The sequence below is a fragment of the Gracilinanus agilis genome, chromosome 1, assembly GCF_016433145.1.
Source record: "Gracilinanus agilis isolate LMUSP501 chromosome 1, AgileGrace, whole genome shotgun sequence".
In the NCBI taxonomy this organism is placed as follows: domain Eukaryota; kingdom Metazoa; phylum Chordata; class Mammalia; order Didelphimorphia; family Didelphidae; genus Gracilinanus; species Gracilinanus agilis.
This window is the reverse complement of record NC_058130.1, coordinates 642,627,271-642,654,553: the sequence shown is the minus strand read 5'-3', so window position 1 is coordinate 642,654,553 and position 27,283 is coordinate 642,627,271. Positions and strand designations below refer to the sequence as shown.

General features: G+C 34.5%; 1 protein-coding gene across 1 annotated transcript in view; it reads left to right on the top strand.

Moving 5' to 3' along the window:
* UBR5 (ubiquitin protein ligase E3 component n-recognin 5) overlaps window positions 1–27,283 on the top strand; it is a 179,179-nt gene that overhangs the window by 43,720 nt on the left and 108,176 nt on the right. The window contains exons 2-8 of the mRNA XM_044684009.1: window positions 7,537–7,581; window positions 7,960–8,041; window positions 11,724–11,800; window positions 12,531–12,650; window positions 25,002–25,191; window positions 25,794–25,953; window positions 26,318–26,467. Of these exons, the coding sequence (XP_044539944.1) occupies window positions 7,537–7,581; window positions 7,960–8,041; window positions 11,724–11,800; window positions 12,531–12,650; window positions 25,002–25,191; window positions 25,794–25,953; window positions 26,318–26,467 (824 nt within the window). The remainder of the gene's footprint in view (window positions 1–7,536; window positions 7,582–7,959; window positions 8,042–11,723; window positions 11,801–12,530; window positions 12,651–25,001; window positions 25,192–25,793; window positions 25,954–26,317; window positions 26,468–27,283) is intronic.

The window sequence follows — 27,283 nt, the reverse complement described above, 5'->3', positions numbered from 1 at the left end:
GGAGGGAATAGCCATCTCCCATGGGTTCCTGCCTAGGTGGTACACTGGGTATGTCAGTGGTTCTCAGATGCTGTGAATTGTATGGAATTTATCATTGTAATTATTCATACATGAATGTTATGAGTTGTATACACTTTATCCAGATTTCTAATAGATGCCAGTTATGTTGATTTGTGAGCAAAAATATATTTGGGAACTACTGATATTGAAACCTCCTTTTGACACATTAGCCATGACCAAATGTAAACTGTATGGAGGTATAAACAATCATTTTCTTGTACGAATGCATCAGAAATTCCTTTTTTACTTTTCTGAAGAGTTGGAACTTTTGGCTTGTCTTTTATGTCATATTCTAAAATAGATTTGCTCTACAAATCCTTTAAAGAGATCTAGTATTTTATTTTGTATGAACCATATATTGGATAATGAAAGAAGTGATAAAGGAATAAAAAAGATAAAGATGGAGGAGAGAAAAATGAAACTAAGTAAAACATCTTTGAAATGATAACCTAAGTCAGTGTTACTGATTCTTATTTACAAAATTGTCTGCATATTCTTTTTCAAGACAATTCTTTATGATGAAGATTTAGCCATGTATCTCTTTTCACCATTTCTTTGACTTGGAAAAGAAAAACTTGGAGATTTCAATTCAGTTTTTTTTTTTTTAAATCCTTAACTTCTGTATATTGGCTCTTAGGCAGAAGAGTGGTAAGAGTAGGCTATGGGAGTTAAATGACTTGCCCAGGGTCACACAGCTGGGAAGTGTCTGAGGCCAGATTTGAACCTAGGACCTCCTGACTCTAGGCCTGACTCTCAATCCACTGAGCTACCCAGCTGCCCCCACAAGGTGATATATTGACTTGTGCATGAATTGGATTTAAGTGAGGCAGAGTTGCATAGTCATCAGCCTCACTCTTCCAGTCATCAAAGTCCAGTGGTAAGACAAGAGTTAGGATGATTCTTGGGATATGGTGGGAAGTAGTGGATTACCTTGGCATGATCCACATCTGACCAAGCTCTAAACATTCCATACCTGCTTTTCAGTGTAGTGTGTGCGTTTATGGCCATTGGAACAAATTGTTTCTATTCTGTTAGAGGAAGTCTTCACGTGTTTGGGGCAGGAGTGCCCCGTGTGGGCCCTAAGTGCATGCACCCCGCCAAGCTCCCACTCCCCCCTTGCCCCCCCATGAACTTTACTGAGAGGTTTGAGGCCTATTTTGTTACGCTCAGCCTAAAGAAGTGGCATACCTGCACAGCCATTACTCCTGTTCCCCGTCTTCCCAGCCCACCAGGATATTTTTTGCTTGTCCCATCCTTCTGTCCAACAACCTAAAGTAAACAATTTTTCTTCCTTAGCTCTCTCCAGTAATAGGGGGGCTCACAGATAGCTTGAATTTGCCCTCTGGTCACTCAAACTTGTTAAAGGGTCACTAATGCTATTCTAGGTCATCTTTACAGTAGAAATAATGAATAAGACATAGAAGCATGCACAGAGTTCAGTAGTATGTCACCTGATACCTTCTTCCAAGTTGACATTTAATAAGAGTAATCATAACACTTTAGTTATGATGCTTTATCTAGCCAAGAATCTGCATAACTCTACTGTCATCCACTCTCTTTCCTCTTCAACTCAGTTCAACAAAATTAAGTAGTTATTGTGTGCCAGGCACTTGTTCAAAGATATCTTGGGAGAATTTATGAAATGACTTGCTGAAATCCAGGTAAGCTATGCTTGTAACATTTTCCTGATTTGTCAGGCCAATAAGCTTATCAAAAAGGGGAACTTAACTCATTTTGATGTAACTTGTTTTTAGTGAACCTATGTAATTTCTAGTTATTCATCACTTCCCCCTTCCAATACTCTTGGACCATCCATTTAGTTTTTTTCAGGAATTTTGTTGGATATATATGTCATATTTAACATTTTGAAAGTCATCAAACTGACACTTTTCCCATAGTGCTGTAGAAATTTTGCTACCTAGGGAAGAATTTTAGTTATTGAATTGCAGGTTCATTCCATATTCTGGTATGTAATTTGTCTGTGATAAAAGATTTGAATTTTCTTTTAAAAAGCAGATAGGTAAAATTCAGTTTAAATATTTATTATCTTGGTTTAAAAATGTAAAACACTTTAAAGTACTATATAAAAACTAGCTTTTATTATCATAGTCCTTTGCAGTTAGATGATGATTCTCTAATAGATTAGAAGGAAATAATCTTTGGAGTATTTCTTTGTTATCCTTATCTATTTAATATATCTGACCTCAGGCAGGTTTATTTTTTTCTTTATTCTCCACTCAGAATAAATCTAGACAAGCTTTTAGTATTATCCATAAAATTTTCCCTTCCTTAGCCATTTTTGGAGTATATTTTCCCTGAAGATATTCTGTCATTCTTTTGCATTCCTTGTTGGTTTTGTGTTTCCTTTCCCCACACCCTTACATTCCCACAAACTTTTGTATTTCTTAATTCTAAGTAAAGCAAGGAATGCCATCCCAAATTTTTGAGTCCTTTTACATTTTCAAGTTCTTGATAGAGCAAAGCCAGTTTCCTTTAAAAAAAAATTACACTATCTAAATAGATATCTTCTTTTCTTTCACTGGGATTATTTATTGAGTTTTTATTTTTCAGGTTCTTCCACCCTCCTTTTAGAACCTCTGGCCTTTGGGTTATTGTCCCTGTCATTTTCTTGATCTGTTTGAAATTTGCTTTTCTAACGTCAGAGTAAATACTTATCTCTAGCGTTCTTTAGTTATTGTCTCATAGTGCTCCTATGCAGATGGGATAGAAGAAAGAAAGGGTATGACTAGCACATTTCACATCTGAAAAGAAGGCTATTCCATCATCTTTCTCAATACTCTAGTTCAGTGATGGGCAAACTTTGGCCTGCGGGCCAGATTGGGGGTGGGGCGCCCTGAAATGTTCTATCCAGCAAGGGGACATTATTCCTAATTGATGAATACAATGAGTAGGACTCAATACAATGAATCTTTGTAAGAGTTGCCTTAGGAACAGACTGACAGATGAGTATTTCCTTTCCTTTGGCCCTTTCTTTAAAAAGTTTGCCCATCACTTCTCTAGTTAATGAAACTATGAGCTCATGATTTTTAAATTTTGCATATGTGTATGTTACTAAAATATGAATAAGCACTGCCAATGAATTGTTAACTCTCAACCTAGAATTAAAATAGGAGGAAGGGAACTAATAGGGATCCCTTCCCGTGGGCCCAGGCATTTGGCAATTAGGAATTCTTAAAGGACATTATTTTATTTCATACAGCTTACATCACTTCGTTTCACAAGTTACTTCTTACTTTTTGAACAGAATTAATTGGAGAATAGAGATTCACATCATTTAACTTCTGATAAATGGAAATCGTCAGTCTGCAAAGTGTAAATCATCTGATGCTCTGCTTTTTAGGGAGTAATACTTGGAATGAATAACCAGATAATTGTAGGTCCCAGTCTGTCCTTTATTTTGCCCTGAGTGCTAAATTTTATCATTTGTTTCAGTTATATCTTCCATTTGATTGGGCAGCCTATATCATCATATTCTTGTCATTATCTTCTTTCCCAGTCAAATGCATTGTACTATTTTGTATAATTTTTATGTCAGATTTTTTGGACTTCTTTCAGCTCTCAATTTTCTTACTCAGTTGGCCTTCTTGCCATTTCTCACATTCTATCTCCAGTCTCTCTGCTTTCATTTATCGATACATGCCTGAAATCAATCAGCAAGAATATTTTACAGAAGAAAAATAAGAATATTTTGTAGAGTTATAAATTGGCTCAATTGTTATAGCTATCAATTTGGAATTAGGCAAGTTATTAAACTGCCCCTATACTCTGACCCAACTACAAGGATAGAAGTAAAAAACAAGCATTTGTGAAGCATTTACTATGTACCAGGCACTATGCTAGGTTTTCAGGATATGAGTAGAAAGAATGCAGCAGTCTTTATTGTCAAGGGAAGAGGTTCAAAGAACATATATAAGCATATAGAATTCATATACAGGGAATAAATATAAATCAATGCAAAGGAGAAAGGACCATTGCAATTTGGGAATCTGGAAAGGCTTCGTATCATGCTTGAGCTTTGTCTTGAGAAAAGAGAGGATCTTTGAGGCATAGGTGAGCAGGAGTTTGCATTTTCAGGAATGATGGGAAGGCCAGAGCAAAGGCACAGATATGACAGATATTGTGTCATGACAGGGCTACACAGAAAAGACAGTTTTCCTGGATGGCAGCTATAGGGTAGACTGGAGTGAAGACTTGAGGAAAAGAGAACATTAGGAGGCTGTTGTTATAAACAGATGAGAGTACCTGCCTGAACTTGGATGGTAGCTGTTGAAGTCATGAAGAAGGGGTCAGATGAAAGAGAGAGGGAGATCCTTTGAAGTTAGTAGACACAGCAAGATTTTGCAGCTGATTCAGTTTATGAAGTGAGGGAAATCGGAAAGTTGAGGATGCCTAGATTATGATTATGGGAACCTTGAAGGATTATGGTGTTTTCCACAGAAATAGGGAGGTGATTAATGTCTGAACTAAGATAATAGATAGATATGAGAGTGGAAAGAATGGACTAGATGTTGTGGAGGTAGAAATAGAAAGATTTACAACTGGTTCAATATGTGGGGTGAGGGAGAATAAGTTCACAATACATTGGATAGTATTCCCTCACTTCTTGGCAAACAGTTCTCCTCCCCCCTTTCCTTTAGAATTCAGCTTGAATACTACTTTTTATGAGGTCTTTATGGATCTCTGTCCCCTCCCCAGCCCAACCTTCTTATACACATTTTATGGTTATTTGCCATAGGTACCCAGTAGAAACATGAACTCCTTTGGGGGCAAATATCCTAATCTTTATTAAGGGCTCAATAAATACTCACTAATTGATATATAGAGGTTTCCTGTGCCAGGCTATTTGTCTTCTCATCTGATAGTTCTGATGGCAAGCTCCTAGAGAACAGTCAGATTGATATCAATACATTGACACACTTTTGGTATAGTAATGTGTATACATAGTTATTTTTATGTTATCTCTTCCATTAGACTGTGAGCTTCTTGAGAGCTGGTGTTTTTTTACTTTTCTTTGTCTCCTCAGAACTTAGCACAGTGCCTGGCACATAAAGTAGTTACTTAATAAATGTTTATTGACTTATTTACTTGGTGGGACTATTCACTTAAGCTCATAATTTTGAGTCTTTCTGCAAGGATTTTCATGAATATTTTTAAAAGTGCCATACTAAAGGCCATGAAAATATCATTGATTATTGTTTAGAGAAACCTAGAATGCTTTAATCTTTGCTATAGAGAATCATAAAAATTTAGTTATCAAGGAACCACAATCTAATCCCACTACTTTTACAGATGGGTAAACAGGCCCCAGATAGGTTTTAATATGTCTAAAAGTGTAAGGTCTAAGAAGATTGGAAAAGTAGGAAGGGATCAGTTGTAGAAGACTTTAAAAGCCAGAAGATTGTATGTTCAATCTTGGAGGTAATTGGAAGCCATGAGAGGTTATTGAGTTAGGCAGGAGAAGGGTGATGAAGTCAGACTTTCATTTTAGGGAGAGCACTAATAGCTTTGAGTGGAAGATATACTGGATAAGGAGAGACTTGAATCAGGGAGACCAACCAGTAGGATATTGTTAATAGTCCATACATGAGGTGATTAAGGGCCTACACCAGGAGGATGGCAATGACAGAGGAGAGAAAGCTCACATAATAAGAGATGTTATGACAAGCCTTAGTAATATATTGGCCATGGTGGGGGTAGACAGGGTGAGAGAGTTGAGTCAGGGATTGAAGATAATACCTAGGTTATTGTTAGGCTGGATTACTGGGAGGCTAGTAGATGGCCCCCTTTAACAATAATAGGGAAACTTAGAAAAGAAGGTTCAATTTTGGACATTGAATTTAAGTTGTCTCAGACATTCAGATCAATGTGCAATAGATAATCATAGATGACTTGAGGTCAAAAGATAGGTTAGGTCTGGGTAAACAGATCTGAGAATCATCTACATAAATATGATAATTAAATGCATGGTAGCTGTTGAGATGAAGCAAATAGTATATTTTGGAAGAAGAGGAAAGAGGACATATCCTTGGGAGACACCCATGGTTAGTGGACACAACTTGGTTCAATATCTAACAAAGGAGACTGAAAAGGAAGTGTAGTCAGACAGCTAGGAGAATTAGGAGAAAGCACTGTCATGAAAACCTGGACAAATGTGCTCAAACAGATTTTTGGCAAAATTTTCATCTTAAGTTGGCTTCTGCAAAAAAAATGTTTCTAGGATAATTGGGAATTGATCATTAATTTTCATGCTTATTCAAATAACCTCCTCTTAGAATATGTAGCATCCTTCAAAGCTCATCTCAAGTGAACATATTCATTGGAAATCCCCTTTCCCCCTAATGTTTATTATCTTCCCTATTACTTTTTTTTGTATCAACATAGTCACTTAAGAGAGGCCCTTATTGTATAATAGATATAGAACTATTGTTAAATCCAGGAAATCCTGGCTTAAGTTCAGCCTCTGATAGTACTAACCTTGCTAAAATGTGTGACCCTGAAGTATTGTAGGCAACTCTCAGTAGCAGAGAAGGTGTTGAATGGGATTGACTGTTACAAATATAATATGTAAGATTGCTCCCCATATCAGTGATACTATGGATTCAGGGCCTATCTCTACTTAAAAGTAAAATTTCTACTAAGCAGAATCAAAGGATAAAATTGTCTACTTTAATGAAGTCATGCCTTAAAATGTAATTATATATTTTACATTTTGATATTTTTAGTTAAAATTTGATATTACCTATTTTGTAATTTAACAACAAAATCATTACAATTTAATTTAGATTAATTTGATTAACTTTGCTTACATTTTCTTTGTTAGAAAATATTAAAATCAACATCTTTTTATAATGTGGATTATAGTAATCTAAATACATTTACATTATCTTATTTAAATATTCATGGCAACTGTGTAAGGCATATTCATCTGAAGTATCTTGATTTATCAGGTGAGGAAATTGAGTCCATAGTTTAAGTAACTTATTCACACTTTGGTAAGTGGGATAGCCTAGACCAGAAGCCCTATTCTTTAGTCTTTTCCTTGTTCTAGATCAGATCTGTATCTTGAAATTAATAAATCCTTCCTTTTTCTTTTTATTCCATTCTAAATTTTATTGTGCAAGAACATCCAGGGAGAAGCAACTTTTGTTGTTAGGGGAAAATAAGTAGCCTGACTGGTTGAATGAGGGGAATAGGCTTTGAAAAAAGGTGGGGTTATCTGTAATGATAGAAGGAAGAGGAGACTGATAGAGTCTAGCTAGTCCTTATCTTTATGGAATTGAAGTGTGCTTTTTCTATGATTCATCAGTGAGTCTTAACAGTGAGCCTGTTGGTGCTACCACACTGGGAACCATTGGAATAATGGATAAAGTACCTGTCAGATGGGAATATTCTACTATTCTATGTAATTGTTTTGTTCAGCATATCCACTAATGGGTATTTATTTGTTTTTACCAGGTTACGAGAAGTGTCAGAGAAACTGAACAAGTATAATTTAAACAGGTAAAATTTTTTAGATTTTTTTTCAAGAATGATATTTCATTGTTCCATTAAAGAAAGCGACAGTAACATGCTTTCTAGAGTTTGTTAACTTATTTATGCCAGTTCAAGCCAAGCTAGTAGTTTTGAGGTATTTATTATATAGACATTGATTTTACAAATTTTGTCATTTGACTCCATGGACCCTGTTTATACAAATGAAGCCTGTGATAATCATGTATGTTGGGTTCATCATCATTAGTGATTAATGGGTATCTTAGTTCATATAGAAATTTTAATAATTTTGAATGTCAATTCAAGTTTTAATACTTTTTAAATATGTGCCCCATTTCTCCTTCCCCAGTTTAAAATTTATTTAATATTTGTTTTTAAATTTTTCAGTCACCCTCCATTGAATGTATTGGAACAGGCTACTATTAAACAATGTGTGGTAGGACCAAATCATGCTGCATTTCTTCTTGAGGTAAATATTTAATCTATTGAAGTTGAACTATCTGTGTAGACATTTAATATTATCTCCATGTTACTTAGTAAAGATCATAATTACCCAGTAAAATTATGCTCATCCTGGGTCCTCCATGACCTGCAAATTTAAAGACTTATAGAACAGAAAAACAGACTAGAGATATGTTTCTGGCACCTCATTTTATAGGTGGGGAAACTGAGGCCTAGAGATGTTAAATGATTTGTTCAAGATCATAGTTTTTCTGGGATGCTGATTTCTTGTCTTTTTATTTTTACTATTAATTTCTTTTAAAATTTAATTTAATCTCCCCACCCAAATATATTTAAAGTAGTTTCCAACATTTCTCAAAGAATATTGAGCTGCAATTTCTGCCTCTCCTCCCCACACTCCCCTAGTTGAGATGGTAAACAATCTCATGGGTTTTACATGTGTAATCACTTCTCCATAGTATTCTTTTTTTGGAAGGAAACTCAAATAGAAAAAAATGAGATTGAAAAAAAAAGTTCTCTTTAGTCTCGATTCAGATTCAATTCATTTTCTCTAGAAGCAGGTAGCATTGTTTATCATGACTCCTTTGCGATAGTTTTAGATCATTGTATTGCTGAGAATAGCTGTTATTCACATTTTTTAATTTTATAGTATTCCTGTCACTGTTACAATGTTCTCCTGGTTCTGCTTATTTCACCCTGCTTCAGTTATATATATAAGTCTTTCCAGGCTTTTTGGAGCACCTCCTGCTTCTCATTTCTTAGAACACAGTAGTATTCCATTACAATCATATACTGTAACTTATTAAGCCATTCCCTAATTGACAGCTATCCCTTCACTTTCCAAATCTTTGTACCCTCAAAAACAGTTCCTTTAAATACTTTTGTACATACAGGTACTTCTCCGTTTTGTTTTTTATCTGTTTGAGATACAAACCTAGTAATACTGTTGCTTGGTCAAAGGATATGACTGTTTTATAGCCCTTTGGAAAAAGGCTCAAATTGCTCTGCAGAATGATTGAATCATTTCACAACTCCTCCAACAGTGCATTAGTGTCTTAATTTTCCTACATCCCCTCCAAGTTATTTCTTTTTCATTTTCTGTTGTAATAGCCAATCTGATAGATGTGATAAAAATTTTTTCACCATTATGCTTACTGTGTACTACTCTACATCTTATTTCCCCCTGTTTAATTTCTGACCTCCCCTAATTTACCTAACTGTTCTATCAGCCCTTCCTCTCCTACTATCTTGTAGGGTAAGATAGATGTCTATTCAATTGATTGTGTATGTTCTTCTCTTGTTCAGCCAATTCCAGTAAGAGTAAGATTCATATACTCCCTGTCCCACATTGTTCATCTTCCCCTTCCTGTAAAAGCTCTTTCATTTCTCTTATGTGCAATATCATCCTATCATATTCAACTCATACCCTTTCCCTATGTCTATATATACTCCTTCTAACTGCCCTTAATAATGATAAAATTCTCTTGAGTTACAAGAATCATCTCTCCATTTTGGGATGTTCAGTTTAGCCTTATTGAATGTCTTTGATTTATCTTTCTTGTTTACCTTTTTAGGATTCTCTTGAATCTCATATTTGTGAGTCAAATTTTTTATTCAGTTCTGAACTTTTTGTCAGGAATGTTTGAAAAGTTCTGCATTTCATCAAATACTCATTTTTCCTACTTTGAAGGATTATGCTCAGTTTTGCAGGGTGATTCTTAGTTGAAATCCTAGGTTTTTTGCCCTCCAATTCTATAATGTAGAAGCTCCTATATATTTTGTGTTATCTTGACTGGCTCCACAATATTTGAATTGTTTCTTTTGGACTGCATGCAGTATTTTCTCCTTGACCTGAAAATTCTGGAATTTGGCTTAATATTCCTAGGAATTATTCTTTTAAGATCTCTTTCAGTAGATAATTTGTGGATTCTTTACGTTCTGATTTTGCCTTCTGGTTCTAGAATATTAGAGCTGTTTTCCTGGATGATTTCTTGAAAAGATAATGTTTAGGCTCTTTTTTTGAACATGGCTTTCAGATAATCCAGTAATTCTTAGATGATCTCTCCTGGATTTATTTTCTAGATCAGTTGTTTTTCCCATGATATATTTCACATTTTCTTTTTTTTTTTCCCCTCCCTATTCTTTTGACTTTGATTGTTTCTTGATATTTCATGGAATCATTAGCTTCTATCTGCCCAATTCTAATGTTTAAGACATGATTTTCTTGAGTGAGCTTTTGTTCCTCTTTTTTTCATCTGGCTATTTCTACTTTTTAATAAGAGTTCTTTTCCTTAGTGAATTTGTGTTCTATATGGCCAATTCTGATTTTAAGAAATTTTTCTTTTCCATGCATTTTTTGTATGTCTTTTTCCATTTAGCCAATTCTGCTTTTTAAAGGAGTTTTTCTCTTTGGATTCTTGTGACTCCTTTCAATTCACCCATTCTGTTTTTGTGCCTCTTTTAACAAAGTTGTAGACATTCCCCCCCCCCCCCCCATATCATCCCCATTTTCCTTTTATCACTCAATTCTTTTCCCAGTTTTTCTTCTAACACTCTTGATTTCTAAAATCCTTTTTGAGCTCCTCCATTAATTCTTTTTTGGGCTTAGGAGTATTTTTCTTGGAGGCTTTGGGTTCAGCAGTATTGACTTTATTGACTTTTTGGTTTGTGTTTTGGTCCTCTGTAACCAAAATGACTTTTTATCTTAAGTTTTTGTTTTTTTTTTCCTCATTTTATAGCCATTATCTTTTCTTTTAATTTAAAAAAAAACTGTTAAAAGTTGGGTTCTCAAAAAACAGTGGTGAAGGGAGCATTGTTCCAGGCTTCAGGTTCTGTGTTACAGCTGCCTTTAGAGCTGGCTCTGGGAATCCTGCTGTCAGTTCTTCCAAAGTGGGATGATATATGGAGAGGTGTATTTAATATTGTCCAGGCCTCTGCTCTGGACTTTCTGCCTTGCAGCTGTGACTGGGTCCCTTGCTCTCCTGTGACCAGGAGTGTGCTAGTGCTCCTCCCCCTGAGAGTACTCCTTAGGACTGCATATGGGCAATATGACAAGAGTCTTGCATCCAGCACCAGCAAAGGGACCCCCATGATATCTTTCTGAGCAGTTCTCTGACTCCCTTTGCCATCTGTGGCTGAGATCTCAGGAAATCTTTGCTGCTGCTTTAGCTATGTCCAAGGCCTGTTGCCGAGGTGAGACCCGGCTTGGCATACTACTTTGTGATTTCACTTTCCCCTCCTCTCCACCCCTCCCACAAGTGCACTAGATCCCAGATGCTGGCCTTCTAAGTTGCTTTGGACTGAAAAATTATTTTACCTTGCCTTTTTGTAGGCTATACTTCTCCAGAATTCATTCTAATGTATGTTATCATAGTTTTTTGGAGGATAATTTGGTAGTGATCAGATGGGTCCATATATTCTCTCCCTCATCTTGGCTTCCCCACCATATGAATTTCTTTGGAACTTAAAAGCCCTTTGGATTTTTCTCCCATAATTTGATATATGTTTATGTCTTAAGTACATAAGGTACTTGGGATTAAGAATTTTTTTTTGTGGGGAGAGGGCAGGTGGTCTCTCAGAGTGCCAGTTCAGTTTTGGGCCCATGATAGGCCTGTATAAATCCTCTTTGAAGGAATACTTATATATTGACCCTTCCATGAGTATTTCATTTTTTTCTCTCTCAAATTTAGGATGGTAGAGTCTGCAGGATTGGTTTTTCAGTGCAGCCAGACAGATTGGAATTGGGTAAACCTGATAATAATGATGGGTAAGGCCATACAACTTTTCTACTTAATTTGTTTAATTTTGGATAAGTTAATTTAATAGCCTTTATTTTTGTGTGTCCCCAAAACTAAAAGCAAGGCATTATATTTTATCAGAGTGAAATAGACAACCTCTTTATAGTTTTAACTATATTTTTCATTTTCACTGAGTTCTTTTTGTATTAGTTTTTCATATAGAATATAAAATTAAAATCAGTGGTGGAGCAGAGAATTATTTTAATTTAGTTGGAGTAACTTTTTGGAAGGAATGCTTTGAAATTTTTAATAGGCTTTAAAGTAGACCTTTTCGGGGTATAAGTATTTTTACTGGATTGCCTTTTTTAAGTCACATTAAAAATTTGTCTTAATGTTTATAAGTGACCCCAAATTTGAGGGCTTTAAAAACTGGTGGGTGATATCTTTGATAATTTTTTTTGAGTATCAACTCTAAATGCTATGTTTTAAATTTATTTGTAATTACATTGTTGAACATTTTTACAATGAGAACAAAATGGATTGCTATTGTGAATAAAACATATTAGACATATATCTTCTAATTTCAAGTAAAAATTTTAGTAATTTTAGTTAGATTAGTATGGAATATTCCCCAAGGGTGTTGCTTAAGCTGGTATGTTACCAGAATAAGTCCCTGAGATTTGAGACCTGGGATTCCAGGTTTTGTTCCTAACCCATTTGGGATTGTTTTGTGACTGATCTACCATCTTTTATTTTCAGTTCAAAGTTGAGCAGTGGCTCAGGGGCAGGAAGGACATCCAGGCCAGGCAGGACTAGTGACTCCCCATGGTTTCTGTCTGGTTCTGAAACTCTGGGCAGACTGGCAGGCAACACCCTTGGGTAAGTTTTGATAGGATTGAGGCTGCAATTTGTTTGTATCATAGTCTTGTATGTGTCTATACACATATAAACTGTTTTACTATATGCATAAAGAAGACTAAAGAGTCAGAAGTGATTTAGCTAGAATTGAGGGCATTGATTAGTAGTCTAGGCAGTGATCTCATGTTTAATTGTACTAGACTATTTAGATGTAAAATAACAGTATATGTAGAATTGATATTAATGGAGCTCTTCATTTATGTTATCAACAGTGTTACTAAAGCTTTTAAAAGATCGATATTTGACTTGATGACCAAAAGCATGATTTTAAGACATAATGATAAGATCTGTATGCCCAGCATTTAAACTTTTTAATATGGGAATCAAGCCATTCATTCATTTCATTATACTTGTTTTATAGCCATTTTAGATCAATTATTGGAACATTCACATTTCTACAGCCAATATTCTGTATTTCCATGATTTGAACCACAAATAAAGGACAGTTTTACTTGTATTTTTTTCCCTTTTAATAAATTCATTCTAACCATCTGTCTTATATACAGTTTAGTTTTCAAATGCCAGACAACTCTCAGTATTTGTAATAAAAATTTAAATTGTAGCCATAGGAAGTGACCCACATCTTATTTTCATCATATAAACCATAATTATTTAATAATAATAAATATGCCATATTTATTATTATTAACATATCATTTCTCCCTTTGAAGCTTTTCTTGTTATACCATTTTCATTTGAAACATCTTTCTTTGATGAAAACCAAAACTATCAATATTAGATCATAAAGACAAATGGAATTATAGTTAGAAATTTTAATAAACGTTACCAAACATTTGTTAACCACAGTCCTAAAGAAATGCATTAAAATACTTTTAAATCATAATAAGTTTTAGCCTTTAAAAACTAAAATTTTAAATTTTGTAATGTTAAAATATATTTAATAGTTTTTATGAATAGGTAAATTCTAGAGGAAATGATTGGAAATACTGGGTGATGGGAAATTTAATGATTTATGATTAATACAGGAAGAGGTAAATCAAAAAAAGTACTACTTCCATCCTTTTGGAAGCTTAGGTTGCAGGCTGAAGAGAAATGTTAAAGTGAGAGTATGAAAAGAAATCATTTCATGGATTCAGAGATGATGAAATTAAATGATCAAATGTTGTATTTACCTAAAGTAATAGAGAAAAGTGAGTGTTAATATGTTTACAACAGATAGCTAACGTAAATTGTGATATTTTGAAAGTGGTCTTTCTCTTTGTGGTTAGCATAGTGTTTTACACATAGCAGATAAAACTTCTACCAGATCTTATGATGAGAAGCTTTTATTTAAGTTTTAACTAAAAGCATTAAATGCTTTTGGCTTTCTCAGAAATCTTGAATGACTAAGTACACTTTTAAGTAATTTAACTGAATATGATCTCTTCTACCCACACTTTTTTTTTTTTTTTTGAGGAATAAAGCATTCTTTAAGCTTTTGTAAAACTTAATTTAACACTTTAATCTTAAAATATCTCAATTTCCTTTTTAATGGTCTTGGGGGCATTAGGTAAATACATTGTGTGTATGAACTCAGTTTTAGTAATATTTGGACAGTTGTCTTTTAAGAGGATGATTTTGTAATGTCTGCCAAAAATTATGAATTGTAATTTTTTTACATAGGAAATTTTAAACTTCTGTTAGAAACTGGAAAAATGGGAACAAAATTTTTCTGAAAGCTCTGTCAGTTTTCATGTTAAAAAAATACAGGGGGCAGCTGGGTAGCTCAGTGGAGTGAGAGTCAGGCCTAGAGACAGGAGGTCCTAGGTTCAAACCCGGCCTCAGCCACTTCCCAGCTGTGTGACCCTGGGCAAGTCACTTGACCCCCATTGCCCACCCTTACCAATCTTCCACCTATGAGACAATACACCGAAGTACAAGGGTTTAAAAAAAAATACAATATCTTTCCTTGTAATATGAAGCCCATTTCCTTAGCATGATGGCATTTGTCTACATTTTAATTATTTTTTAAAAAGAGACATTTGTCGAATATAGGATTATGATTAGACGTCTTATTTTCAAAGATGCTATTATGGTGACTCAATCATGGTTTGATTTTTTTCACTATTTTCAAAGAATGGAACAACTAGTTTGATAGTAATGTAAACATATAACATCTAAGTTTAAATAACAAGGGTAGGACTAATTTTGATTAAATAAAAGCCCTTGGGAAGAAAGTTTTGTTCAAAACTTTACCTTAACTACAACTAATAGTAGATGGGTTTTAACTCTTTATTGTATTAGCCCGATATTTCTTCTTTTCCCAAATTTGCTAATAAAATTGTAATCATCTAGTGAAAAGGTGTATGTTCAATTTTCCTCTTGCTCATTTCTTTTTTTACTCAGTCTATCTGCGGCATTATCAAACATATTTTACTCTGTCTTCTTAAGGTCTAAATCTGTCATTGTATGATCCAGAACTCTATACAAAATATTTAGGTGGTGATATAGTTGATAGAATACTGGGGCTGAAGTCAGGAAGATTTAAGTATAAATCTGACTTCAGACATTTATTAGCTATGCAACTGAATGAGTCATTTGGAGTTGCCTCATTTTCTTCAACTGTAAAATGTGGATAATAATAGCACTTACTTCTCAGTGTTGTGAGGATCAAATAAGATAATATTTGTATAAAAGGTTTAACATTGTGCTTGGCACATAGTAGATATCATATAAATGCTAATTCCCTCTATTAAAATGAAATTTAATTTAATCCCCAAAATATTAATTTTGGCTTTTGTGGAAGAGCAGTACTATTACACTGATGAAATTATTTGTTACAATTGATAGTTATATACAGAAACTAAGGGAGTGTATATCATTATAATAAATGTATTATAATATCCAGAAGTTGTCTCTTTGTAGATAATTTACTCTAGAGAAATATACTTTACATGCCTAAACTAGGAAAATGCAAAAAAGTGCATTGATAACTTTCAAGTGACATATGAAAGTTAACTGTTGAGCTTGTTAATTTTGACGGTAATCTACTACCATCTTCTAGTATAAATCATTTAAGCATGAAACATTTTCCAAGAGCCAACTTTGTGCTAGCCTCTGTTCTAGTTGCTGACTATATAAAGCTAATCCTGCTCTAAGGACATTTATTTAGTGGTGGCAATATGTACATAAATACATAAAGACAAAAAAATAAATACAATACTTGCTTGGAAGTGTTTAGCCCAGGTACTTTTTCTATCTTGAGGTCCAAAAGATGAGTAGAATGTCCTTCTTGATTCAAGAACTTGGATCCTTTTACCATCATTTTATGTCCAGAGATGACAAAATATAGAACCATAGAAGGAATGATTGTTGTGAAGGTAGCATCAGAGCATTTGTGCATATTGATATATTGATACTTCTTTGACAATGGATGATCGCTATTTTGATGGATTATTTTTGTTGCAATTAAGTAATAAAATTTTGTATTTTCCTGTAATGTTTCAGGTTTTTTTCTCTTGTTCTCACTTAATGGCAGATTGTATTATGACTTTAGAGTTGTTTAGAAATATATATATATATATATATATATGTGTATATATATATATATGTAGAAGGGATCTTAGAGGTTACTAAGACTTCACTCTTTCATATTATAGATGAGAAATCTGAGGGCCAGATTAGTGCCATCAGTTGCCCATGATCACACAGACACCCTAACCCAGTGGTTCCCAAACTTTTTAGCCTACCGCCCCCTTTCCAGAAAAAACATTACTTAGCGCCCCTGGAAATTAATTTTTTTAAAAAATTTTAATAGCAATCAATAGGAAAGATACATGCACCTGTGGCCATCACCTCCTCCCTGGATCACTACAGCATCCACCAGGGGGCGGTGGCGCCCACTTTGGGAATCATTGCTAAACTGTCACTCCCAGGATCCAGAGTCAGTGCTTTTCCTCCTTGTATCTTGCTGCTTCCCCAGTAAAAGCTATTCTATATTAGCAAATAAGTCAATGTATTCAGCAATTAGAACACAGCCTAGCACAAATTTAAGATGAAAGGTCTGGGGATAGAGAGGAGAGGGGAGGAGCCGTGTGGCTCAGTGGATTGAGAAGCCGGCCTGGAGACAGGAGATCCTGGGTTCACATCTGGCCTCAGACACTTTCTAGCTGTGTGACCCCAAGCAACTCACTTAACCCCTGTTGTCTAGCCCTTAACATTCTTCTGCCTTGGAACCAATACACATAGTGATTCTAAGTCAGAAGGTATAGGTTTAAAAAATAAAAAGAATGAATGATGAATGGTGTCCATTTTCAAGGAGATTACCTAATAGGTGACAGAATTTTGTGATTTGTCACTTCATGGTTTATAAATTTCAAATGATCAGTGAGCCTCATAATACTGTAAGCATTTATGATCAGAGGGAGTAGAACAAAAATGGTGTATTAGGAGGAAGCAGTGTAGTAAGTGCCATCCTCTTCCTCCTCCCACCCTCCTAAAAAAATACCATAGATTCAAAGTGAATCCCGTTGGAGCAGAATTTAGGAAAAAGGTTCAGTGAGTTATTTTCCCAATCTGAGTTGGCATTAGGAGATAGGGAGGTGTGCAGACACTGGAGATGGGGCCTGGTTCAGAGAATACTAGCATCTAAGGAAAGACTGTGAATCGGGGTGGAACAGTTGTAGACCCACATCAGTTTACTATGGGGACAGGTGCAAATTGAAAGTTTTTTGCCCAACACCCAGTTTTAAGTCACAGATCCAGGACACTGGTAAAGGGACCTGTGTTCTCCTTTTCTTCTTCCCCAACTCACATTAGTCCTGGGGCCCTACGTGTTATACTGTTAGAGGAGCAAGTTCAGAAATAGGTATCCACGGTATGGCCAACATCCCTAGGACTAGAGCAAAATATTAATTCCAGCCTCCAGCTCATGATCACAGACAAGCAACAGAGAAATAGCTAGGCAGAAATCGCAAATGAAAGCAGAGCTTGTAATTCTGTTACTAAAACAGAATTTTTTCAGTTGACTGACAGTTGAGTCCAGCAGTACCTGCCATTGCTCAGGCCAGATCACTAAAGAGCTCAGACTAGAGGAGCAGAAATCGGATTTACCCTGGTCAGACTTCTTTGGTAGTGCTAAAACATCAAATCCAAAAGTCTGGAGGTGGGCTGAAAGAATGGGCAAACAAAGAATAATACCATTATAAAAACTTACCATAGTAATAGGGATATTGAAGACACATGACTTAGAAGAAGAGAATGGCTTTAAAACATCTACAACAAAAACTCATCAGAAAGCATAACTTAAGCTTAAGTTCAGCTAGAAGATCATAAAATAAATCAATTTTTTAAAAGGCATTTTACAAAATTTTAGTTAATGAAGTGAATGCTTTAGAGAAAAAATATTTGGGAAAGAAATGATAGTTGTGGAAGAAAAGCCTTGGAAAGGGGATTAATAGCTTAGAACAATAGGTTTAAAACCTTGTCTAAGCTACAAAAACTCCCTGAAAAGTAGAATGTACCAATTAGGTCAAGAATAATTTTAAAAAGTCAAAAAAGTAAACAGTTAGAAGAAAATGTAAAGTATCTCATAGGGGATAGCAACTAACCTGGAAAATAAAGGAGAAATTAGAGAATCATTGGATTACTTGAGTTTCATGAGCAAAATTAGCTGAGACAACATATTTCAAGAAATTTGTAAAGGAAATTAGCCAAATTTCTTTGTACTAGTAGACTAAGTGGAAATAAAAGGAATCTACCAGTCATTGTGAAATGCCCAAATAGAAAACTTTCAGTAACATGCTAAAGACAATATTGTACAAAACTTGAAATAATTAGGAACTCTCCAAACAGTGTAATAATCCACCACAATTCCTGAGTAGTAGGGATAAAACATGCCACCCACCTCCTGATAGAAAAATGAGGGGCTTAGAGCACTGAATTATTAACATCACCAGTGAGAGAAAAACAGTATTTTTGCTTGAGCATGCACATTTGTAGCAAGGATTTTTTTTTTTCCTGTTATTGGAGTGGGGGTCAGAATTGGTGGGAGAGAAGGCAGATTTTGGCTGATTGAAAACAATTTTTAATTTTTTTTATTTTTTAGAAAAATTTTCCATGGTTACATGATTCATGTTCTTACTTCCCCTTCAACCTCCCCCTTGCCCCCTAATAGCTGATGCACATTTCCACTGGTTTTAACATGTGTCATCTATCAAGACCTATTTCCATATTATTGATAGTTGCATTGGTTTGGTCGTTTTGAGTCTACATCCCCAATCATGTCCACATCAACCCATGTGTTCAAACAGTTGTTTTTCTTCTGTGTTTCCTCTCCTGTAGTTCTTTCTCTGAATGTGGGTATCATTCTGAAAACAATTTTTTAAAAGGCAGGCATGGATTGCAGGTATCACTGTTATGTAGACTTGGAAACCAAGACTCAGAAAAATGATTTGCTTAAGGTCACATAAGCTAACTAGAGTCAAAATTGGATCTCATCCTTTTCTTACTGCAATCCTTCCCCCATCTCTGTCTCTCAGTGTTATCCAGAGGAGAGACTAGGGGCTGGGAGATGGAGAGGGAGAGAGGGAGAGAGAGAGAAAAACAGAGAGAGAGATTGAAGGACTCAATACGTGGGAATTCAGGTGCATGTGATTGGCAATTGAAAAAAATAAAAGGCAGAAAAATACATAAAATAAAAGATTTAAATTATGCACTAAGTCCATGCCATTTCCTTAAGTGGCATAATTGCTATGGTTCTAGTCATTCTTATTCTGGTTCTGAGAAGTGTTTACATGCTATATATTACAATTGTTATTATGCACCAAACATTAGCTCCTACATCAGTCTTTGTTCAGAGTTCTCACTTGTAACAAGTTGTGTCCAGGTCAGAGCAGTGCTTCTCTTTGGTTTATGAATATACTATTATTAATAATGGCTCCAAAGAACAAGAGTAGGGATGCTGGTAGTTCTGATAAGCCTAAGAAAAATTAAGTCCTTAGTTATGTTCATATAATAAATATTTGTTAAATAATATGTCATTTTCTACTTAGGTGAAGGGTCATGGGGCATATTGATTATGCAAAACAAGATCTTAATGGATTATCTTGCCATGTCTTGCATCTTAAATAAAATAAAATATAAAATAATAATAAAATAAAATATATTATTTTATAATAAGTAAAAAAATAAGTTCTTACCAGACTTTTCTGTCACAGTATTTTCTATATTAGTAACATACTTCTCTAAGTTTTAGAAGGGAACTTTTAGCTCCCATTAAGACACTGGCCACATCAGTTTTGCTTGTGGGTTCTTTTTTTTTCCACAATGATTAGATGTACAAAAGTAGCATTCTTAAGTACAATGTAGCACATGACATCAGAAAATGAGTTCTCAGATTGGAAGAGTCTGATTTGTGGTCCATGAGGTCACAAAGAATCAGATATGATATAGTAACAACAACAGTGCTCTTGGTTTCATAGAAGTGATGCTAAAGTTCATGGCCAAAACAAGGCAGAAATTACAAAAATTTCTTATTTTTTTTGGACTGTAAGAATGTTGTTTTAGGTTTCTGTACTCCTAACCTGTAAGCTGACATTACTAGAATGAATGAATCACATCCATATAGCCATCTTCTACTAGAAATGAAAAGATGACTTATACATGTGTGGGGTAATTGGTTTCATCCTCCATTTATATGTTGTAAAAATCATTTCATTGAGTGTTTGGTCATATAGGATTACACAAACTAAAGCAATGCCATATAGGTAATTTGCAGTTCATTGAGCAATATGCATTGCAAAAGAATCTTTGAAGAAGAACGAATGCTTGTGCAAAACTGGACAAGAGCCTCATGACTAAATCAATTGATGGTATTTGAGATCAAGAACCTAAAAAGGTGACATGCTTGTGCAATTTTCTGAAGCCTTATCTTGTAGAATGTAATTTTTTTTTTTCCTTTAAGAAGAGAAGTTGTAAGTTAGTAAATGTGGAAAGCACTTTATAACAGAAAAGAAAAATTGGATTCACTTCTTTTAACAGACATAATTTGATAGTAATTTTAGAATCAGTGGTCTCTGTCTAATAAGAATTCTTAAGTGATTAGACTAAAGGGCCAGAATATTAACAAATAAAAGGTGAGGTAAGTGATATTTGTTTCAGTCCAATCAAAGTCAGAAATGGACAAAGGTAAAGACATTTTACTTTTAAGTGATACAAAATACTCATCATAATGAAGAAATTGAGTTCCAGAACTACATTAATCAGCAAATATATTATTTCCTTGTAAAATTATGGACTGAGTGTATCCAAGCAACATTGGTTTAGTATAAGGTCTTTTGAGAAAAGGAGATGGTTAATAGATGATTGAGCAGGATTGCCCCGTATAAACTGCCAACATTTGAAAAGCTGTTAAGGAGAGAATAAATCTATGCAGATTTTGACAAAAAGTCCATGTAAGCAAGATCTTACTGAAAGCACTTCTAGATAAAACCAAGAGGACTCTAGTTTTTTCCCCCATCTGTCTTACAGTTGTTACTCAGACAGAAGGCATTGGTTTAAAGAAGAGAAGGAGGAGGCAGCAATAAGGTGGCTTGGATAGAACGCCAGGCCTGGAATCAGGAGTCCCTGGATTCAAATGTGGCCTCAGATACGTCTTAGCTGTGTGAACCTGGGAAAGTCACTTAACTTGTTTACCTAGCCCTTGCTCATCTGTCTAAGATTTGTTAGACAGAAAGTAATGAGTTTTTTAAAAAAGAAAGAAACCAGGATGCCACAACAACTCTCAGTTATATATGGCCTGATAGGCTATCTGCTCCAACCTAGCAGGTGGGATTTCTGTCTTCTGCTTGAAGACCTGATTTGAGGGTTAATCAGTTTGCTGATAGAGTCCATTCCACTTTCAGAAAAATTGTATCTCTACATAAAGTATTCGAAGGCTATTTTGTTACCTGAAGTCTTCCCTTCTTCAAGCTTCACAAATAGTGAACTGATAGTCATGTGATGTTTTCTTTATACCTCTTTAAAAAAAAACCTTTACTGGGGCAGCTGGGTAGCTCAGTGGAGTGAGAGTCAGGCCTAGAGACAAGAGGTCCTAGGTTCAAACCCGGCCTCAGCCACTTCCCAGCTGTGTGACCCTGGGCAAGTCACTTGACCCCCATTGCCCACCCTTACCAATCTTCCACCTATGAGACAATACACTGAAGTACAAGGGTTAAAAAAAAAAAAAAACCTTTACTTTCGGTCTTAGAATTGATACTAAGTACTGCTTTCAAGGCAAAAGGACTTGGCAATTGTACCTGTCTTCAGGCCTGACTCTCTACCCTCTGAGCCACTTACCTGCCCCTACCTTTTACTTTCTTGATCACTATTTTCAGATTGTGTTTTTCACCAAAAATGCCTTTATGAAAATTTGATTCTTATGTTCACTTGTGAGATCAATTTTTCAGAAAACATGCTCCCAAGATTATTACATGGGTTTAAGTAAATAGCCATTAAATCTCTCATGCAAAAAATATGTGTAAAAATACATGCAGTCTGAGCATGAGATTTCTATACTGAGGCTATTTTAACAAAGGGAAAACATCCAACACTTGTAATTAATTAACTTTGTCATTGTAATCATTTTGAAATTTTGGTTCAGTGAATCAGAATTGAAATTTGGTAACCTGATAGATACATTATGGTTTAAAATAATTGTTAATGATTACTGTTCTTCAAGCTCTTGAAACATAAGATCTTAAGAGAAACCTGCCTCTCAAGTATTTGTAGCAGAAAATTAGGAAGTTGCAACCTTGAAATTTTGGTATGACTGAAATTAAGGTAAACTGAGGCAACAGAGTTCCAAATGTGTTCAATTTATCAGTACGATGAGCAATTACCATTAAAAGAAATCTAGCTACTCAGCTAATCAGATTCCCTGAATGAAGGCTGAGATGATCATTTTGACAGACAAAAGGAGAAGCGTCCTAAAAAATAGAAGGCATAGATGGGGAAAGTAATATGATTGGTTTCAAAGTCTTATTAATTACTACATCATAGATTTGTGGGGGATATTATGAGGAAAAATTGGAATTTGAGGTTAGCAATTCCTTCCATCTTGTTGCCAAGAAATTCTGATTAATTTAACCTACCCGTGAGAATAATAGTACATAGAAGATTTTCTCTAATTGGTTGAGTATAGCTCATATTGAGATAACATTTCTTTTAATTAAAGTAATTTATAGGGAAAATGAACTTTTAAACCTAGAGAAGAAGATTGAACTTTTGAACCTATGAACTCCTGAACTTTTAAGTCAAAAACAAATGTGACTTATGCAGTAATACAAAATGTTGGTGGTGATACAGAATAGAATCAATGGCCAAAATGGAAACAGTATCAATTTGATTTTCTCAATTTTAAGTCCACCCTTTTTTTTTTTTTAAATTTAAAAGTATTACTTTTTTATTTGAGCTTTGTGGTGACACTTTCAGCATGCCAAATTAATTTTTATTAATATTGGTACCCAATATAATTTGAAATGCCAAAGATTGATTTCTTGTGGCAATTTTTTTGTTAGATTATGTTGATTCTAATGAAATTATCTTGTCTTATGTCCAAATTATTTCCAGTAATTTTTATTCAATTTACTTTTGTTTGGTAGAAAAGAAAACATACCAATTAGTAATAGTTGTACATTGAAATGACAGAATAAAAAATACCAATGTAAATTTAGAAAATTAGATAAAAGGTTTCTAATACATATATAGGTCCATCTTATTGCCTTGACAATAAGATTGCTACCTTTTGCTTTGTTAGCAGTTTATGGTGTCAGTACTAACTTAAAATAAATAATGACACCTACAAAAGTTTTTGATGTTATATTACAATACCCACCACTAGGCATATCTTCCAAGGATCACTAAAATGGATTGAGCTCAGAACATATTGAGAGGTGCCTAGGAGATTCATTAAACAGAGTGCCAGGTCTGGAGTTAGGAAAACTCATCTTCCTCAGTTCGTATTTATCCTCTGACACCTACCATCTGTGTGAACAGATAGGTCACTTAACTCTTTGCCTCATTTTCCTCAACTATACAATGAGCTGGAGAAAGAAATGGCAAACCACTCCAGTACATCTCTGCCTAAAAGGGGTTATGAAGAGTGGGACATAACTGAAAAGCAACTGCAACTGAAGAACAAGAAGAAAGTACTGAAGGCATGGCTCTAGGAGGCATGATACAATAGAAAGCACACTCAAGTTGGAGTCAGGAAATAAGTTTTCAAATCCTTGCTCTAACATTCATTAGTTTGGTAAACTTATTTGAATGTGAAATATCTCTTCCACTTAAGTCATACTGTGTTGTACCATCATGACATGGAAGTTCTAGAAAACAATGTTAATAGAATGTAAGTTTGAACATGTCCTACAAAGTTAGAAAAGGTTTGAGTATTGGTCCCCCTTAGGCTGTATAATTGTCTTATTTAAGGATGAGCAGGTTTATCACACATCTTGAGTCCACAGTGATATGGCTTTATTTGTTTTTCCTGCCATAGCAAATCTAGAAGGATGTAGTTTTTATTGAGGTAGAGAGAGCTCACCTGTTTCTTCTGATTATTTTTCAATGATTGTTTTTCAATGATCTTATTTAAAGGAGGACAAATATTAAAATTATTGTATTAATATTTCCTTATTTACCTTTACCCCACAACTTTTTAAAAGTGGTTAGTATCTGAAAGTCATGTTTAAGTAATTCTGTCTTTCTAGAAATCTGGGAAAAGTTAGTTTTAGGAAAGATATAGGTGCCTGGAATCATTAAATTACTGAATTGATCAGTAGCTTTGTATTTGTCTGAGTTTTTGTTTAATTCAAGTGGAAAATATATTTAAACACCTTTAGCATATCTTGCCAAGTTGCTGTTCAGTCATTTTTCAGTTGTGTCTGACTCTTCATGACCCTATTTGAGATTTTTTTTGGCAAAGATACTGAACTGATTTGCCATTTCCTTCTCCAATTTTGCTAAGTACAGAGCACTTTATTGTATATCCCTAACTTTATATTTTATTTAAAAATTTACAAAATATCTCAGGCTTAAACTTGTTGGCACTGGCTTTTTGAAAGAACGTGCTCTCTGCCCCATATTCATATACCACTGTGCTTTTGGCAATAAATGATAAGTAGTTGTTCGAAAAGAATACAATTATAGCACATTTTATGCCAGATACACTTTTTTCTTGACCAACTTTATCTTTGGACAAATCTAATTAAAACCTCATTTAATTCTTTTGTCCAAATGAAGTACTGTGACATATTAACATATGGATATCTTAAATACATCTTTTTTCAACTTTTCAAAAATTAAAGATATTAATTATATAATTTTTTAAATATTTAGAAGTCGCTGGAGTTCAGGAGTGGGTGGAAGTGGAGGAGGCTCTTCTGGTAGGTCATCTGCTGGAGCTCGAGACTCTCGACGACAGACCAGAGTTATTCGTACAGGACGAGATCGAGGGTCTGGCTTATTGGGCAGTCAGCCCCAGCCAGTTATTCCTGCATCTGTCATTCCAGAAGAACTCATTTCACAGGTATATTTTTATGTATTCAAGAAAGGTTAAGGTACATTGTGAGTTTGGAAAAACTTAAGTATAGCATGTGGGAATATGTGATCTCATCAGAAAAATGAACTCTTTCCACTTGATTTTTAAATCCTAGAGAGAAGTGCCTGAGGCACGTAGAGTTTGAGTGACTTGCCAAGAGTTATTTAGCTAATATCAGAGACAGGAATTAATCCCAAGTCTTCCTGATTTCAAGCCCTCATTCTTAACCCCTGTTCTGGTTAGCCATAAAGTACCAAGCTGAAAGACAGGAGTGGAGTTCTGTACAATCTGTGTAGTGAACCATCCATGGTAGTTCTTGAAATGTAGGGCAGCCCCAACATATAGCTCTTTTTTCTCCAGAACAAAGGCATTTATTGTAAATTGTGTAGAATAAACAGCTAAAAAATTGAAATGACCACTTTGATTTTTAAAGTCAAGTATAGGAGATTTCTGTTTTCAAGTAGAATCTTTTTGTATTCTATTGTGCATTAGTATAGAAAATAGGGGACCCCCCCCTAAAAAACCAACCAAACCAAAACATTGGGTTAAAACATTAATGATAACCCCTTTTTCATTTATTTTCTCCCAAGGCCCAAGTTGTTTTACAGGGGAAATCTAGAAGTGTTATTATTCGGGAACTCCAGCGAACAAATCTTGATGTAAACCTTGCTGTAAATAATTTGCTTAGCCGTGATGATGAAGATGGAGATGATGGGGATGATACTGCAAGTGAATCATATTTACCTGGAGGTTGGTATATTATACTAATTGCTTGCTTATGCATAGATTTTTCTCTTGAACTTTTTAGGGGTTTTCTTATGAATGTGGCTCTTGATTTACTTATAAATTTCACTATGAAGAAAATATGTTAGTTATGTAATCAAGTTTTTTTATTTTAATACTAGTAGAAAGAGATGCTGAATATTGCTTGTGTCCTGCTGATTGGTTACTTTTCAAATTTTATATATAATAGTAATGTAAGCAACAAATAAATACATGTTCAACAATTTATAAGCTTACATTAATTCTATTATGAATTTATTGTTTGCTTATTAATTCAACTAATTGAGTAGACTGTTTGAATATTGGACTTAATTTTTTTATTTTTCTTTAGAGGATCTTATGTCTCTTCTTGATGCTGATATTCATTCTGCACACCCAAGTGTCATTATTGATGCTGATGCTATGTTTTCAGAAGACATTAGCTACTTTGGCTATCCTTCTTTTCGTCGTTCATCACTTTCCAGGCTAGGCTCATCTCGAGGTAATTTTGCACTTTTCTCTTTCTGCTCAGTACTTAGAATTGTAGAATGTTAGTGATAGAATGCATGATAGTTACCCTTTCAACTTTTTTCTAATTATTATCACAAATTGAATTATTGTTGACTAGCATTTGCATAGGATTCTGGGGGGAAAAACAGGTAAGTGGTTCTCACTTTTCTTTGAAGAGCCACAGTAACATTATATTAATGATTTTATCTAGATCGTGGTCTGTAATCAAGGAATATTTGTGATTTGTACTTAATCAAGTTTTTATTAGATAATTCCATTTTCTGCTAGGATACTAGTTATGAACTAAAAGCCAAATTCTATTTTACAATGACATGCAGCATTCAGTAAGCCCTTCCCCATAGTAATATGCATGATTATTTTATTACTTTTAGCCCCAGTTTCATGGAGAAGAAAACTGGGAAGTGAATTTAGAACCATGAATGTATATTCTCAGAACTAGATTAAGAAGAATGGTTTATAAATGATGAACTGCCAAAACAAATGTGTAATTGATTAAAATGTAGTCTTTGGACAGTTCTAAGTCTTTTAATAAATGCTTCTTATATAGTAGTGACCAGTACAGTTTTGAATTGTTAATCCAACCTCTATATTTTGATTTAGAATAGCCTTTTTCATTTTTATTTTTATTTAAATCAACCATATAGCACCAGTGAGCTTATGTATACCTGCTTGGGTCAAAATTCTAAGTTAAAAATTTGAAATTATTAAGAATTATTGGTCATCTTTTAATAGGCCAATATTCTATATCTTTATAACTTAATGCCTTTTTAGTAAAAAAAAAAAAAAA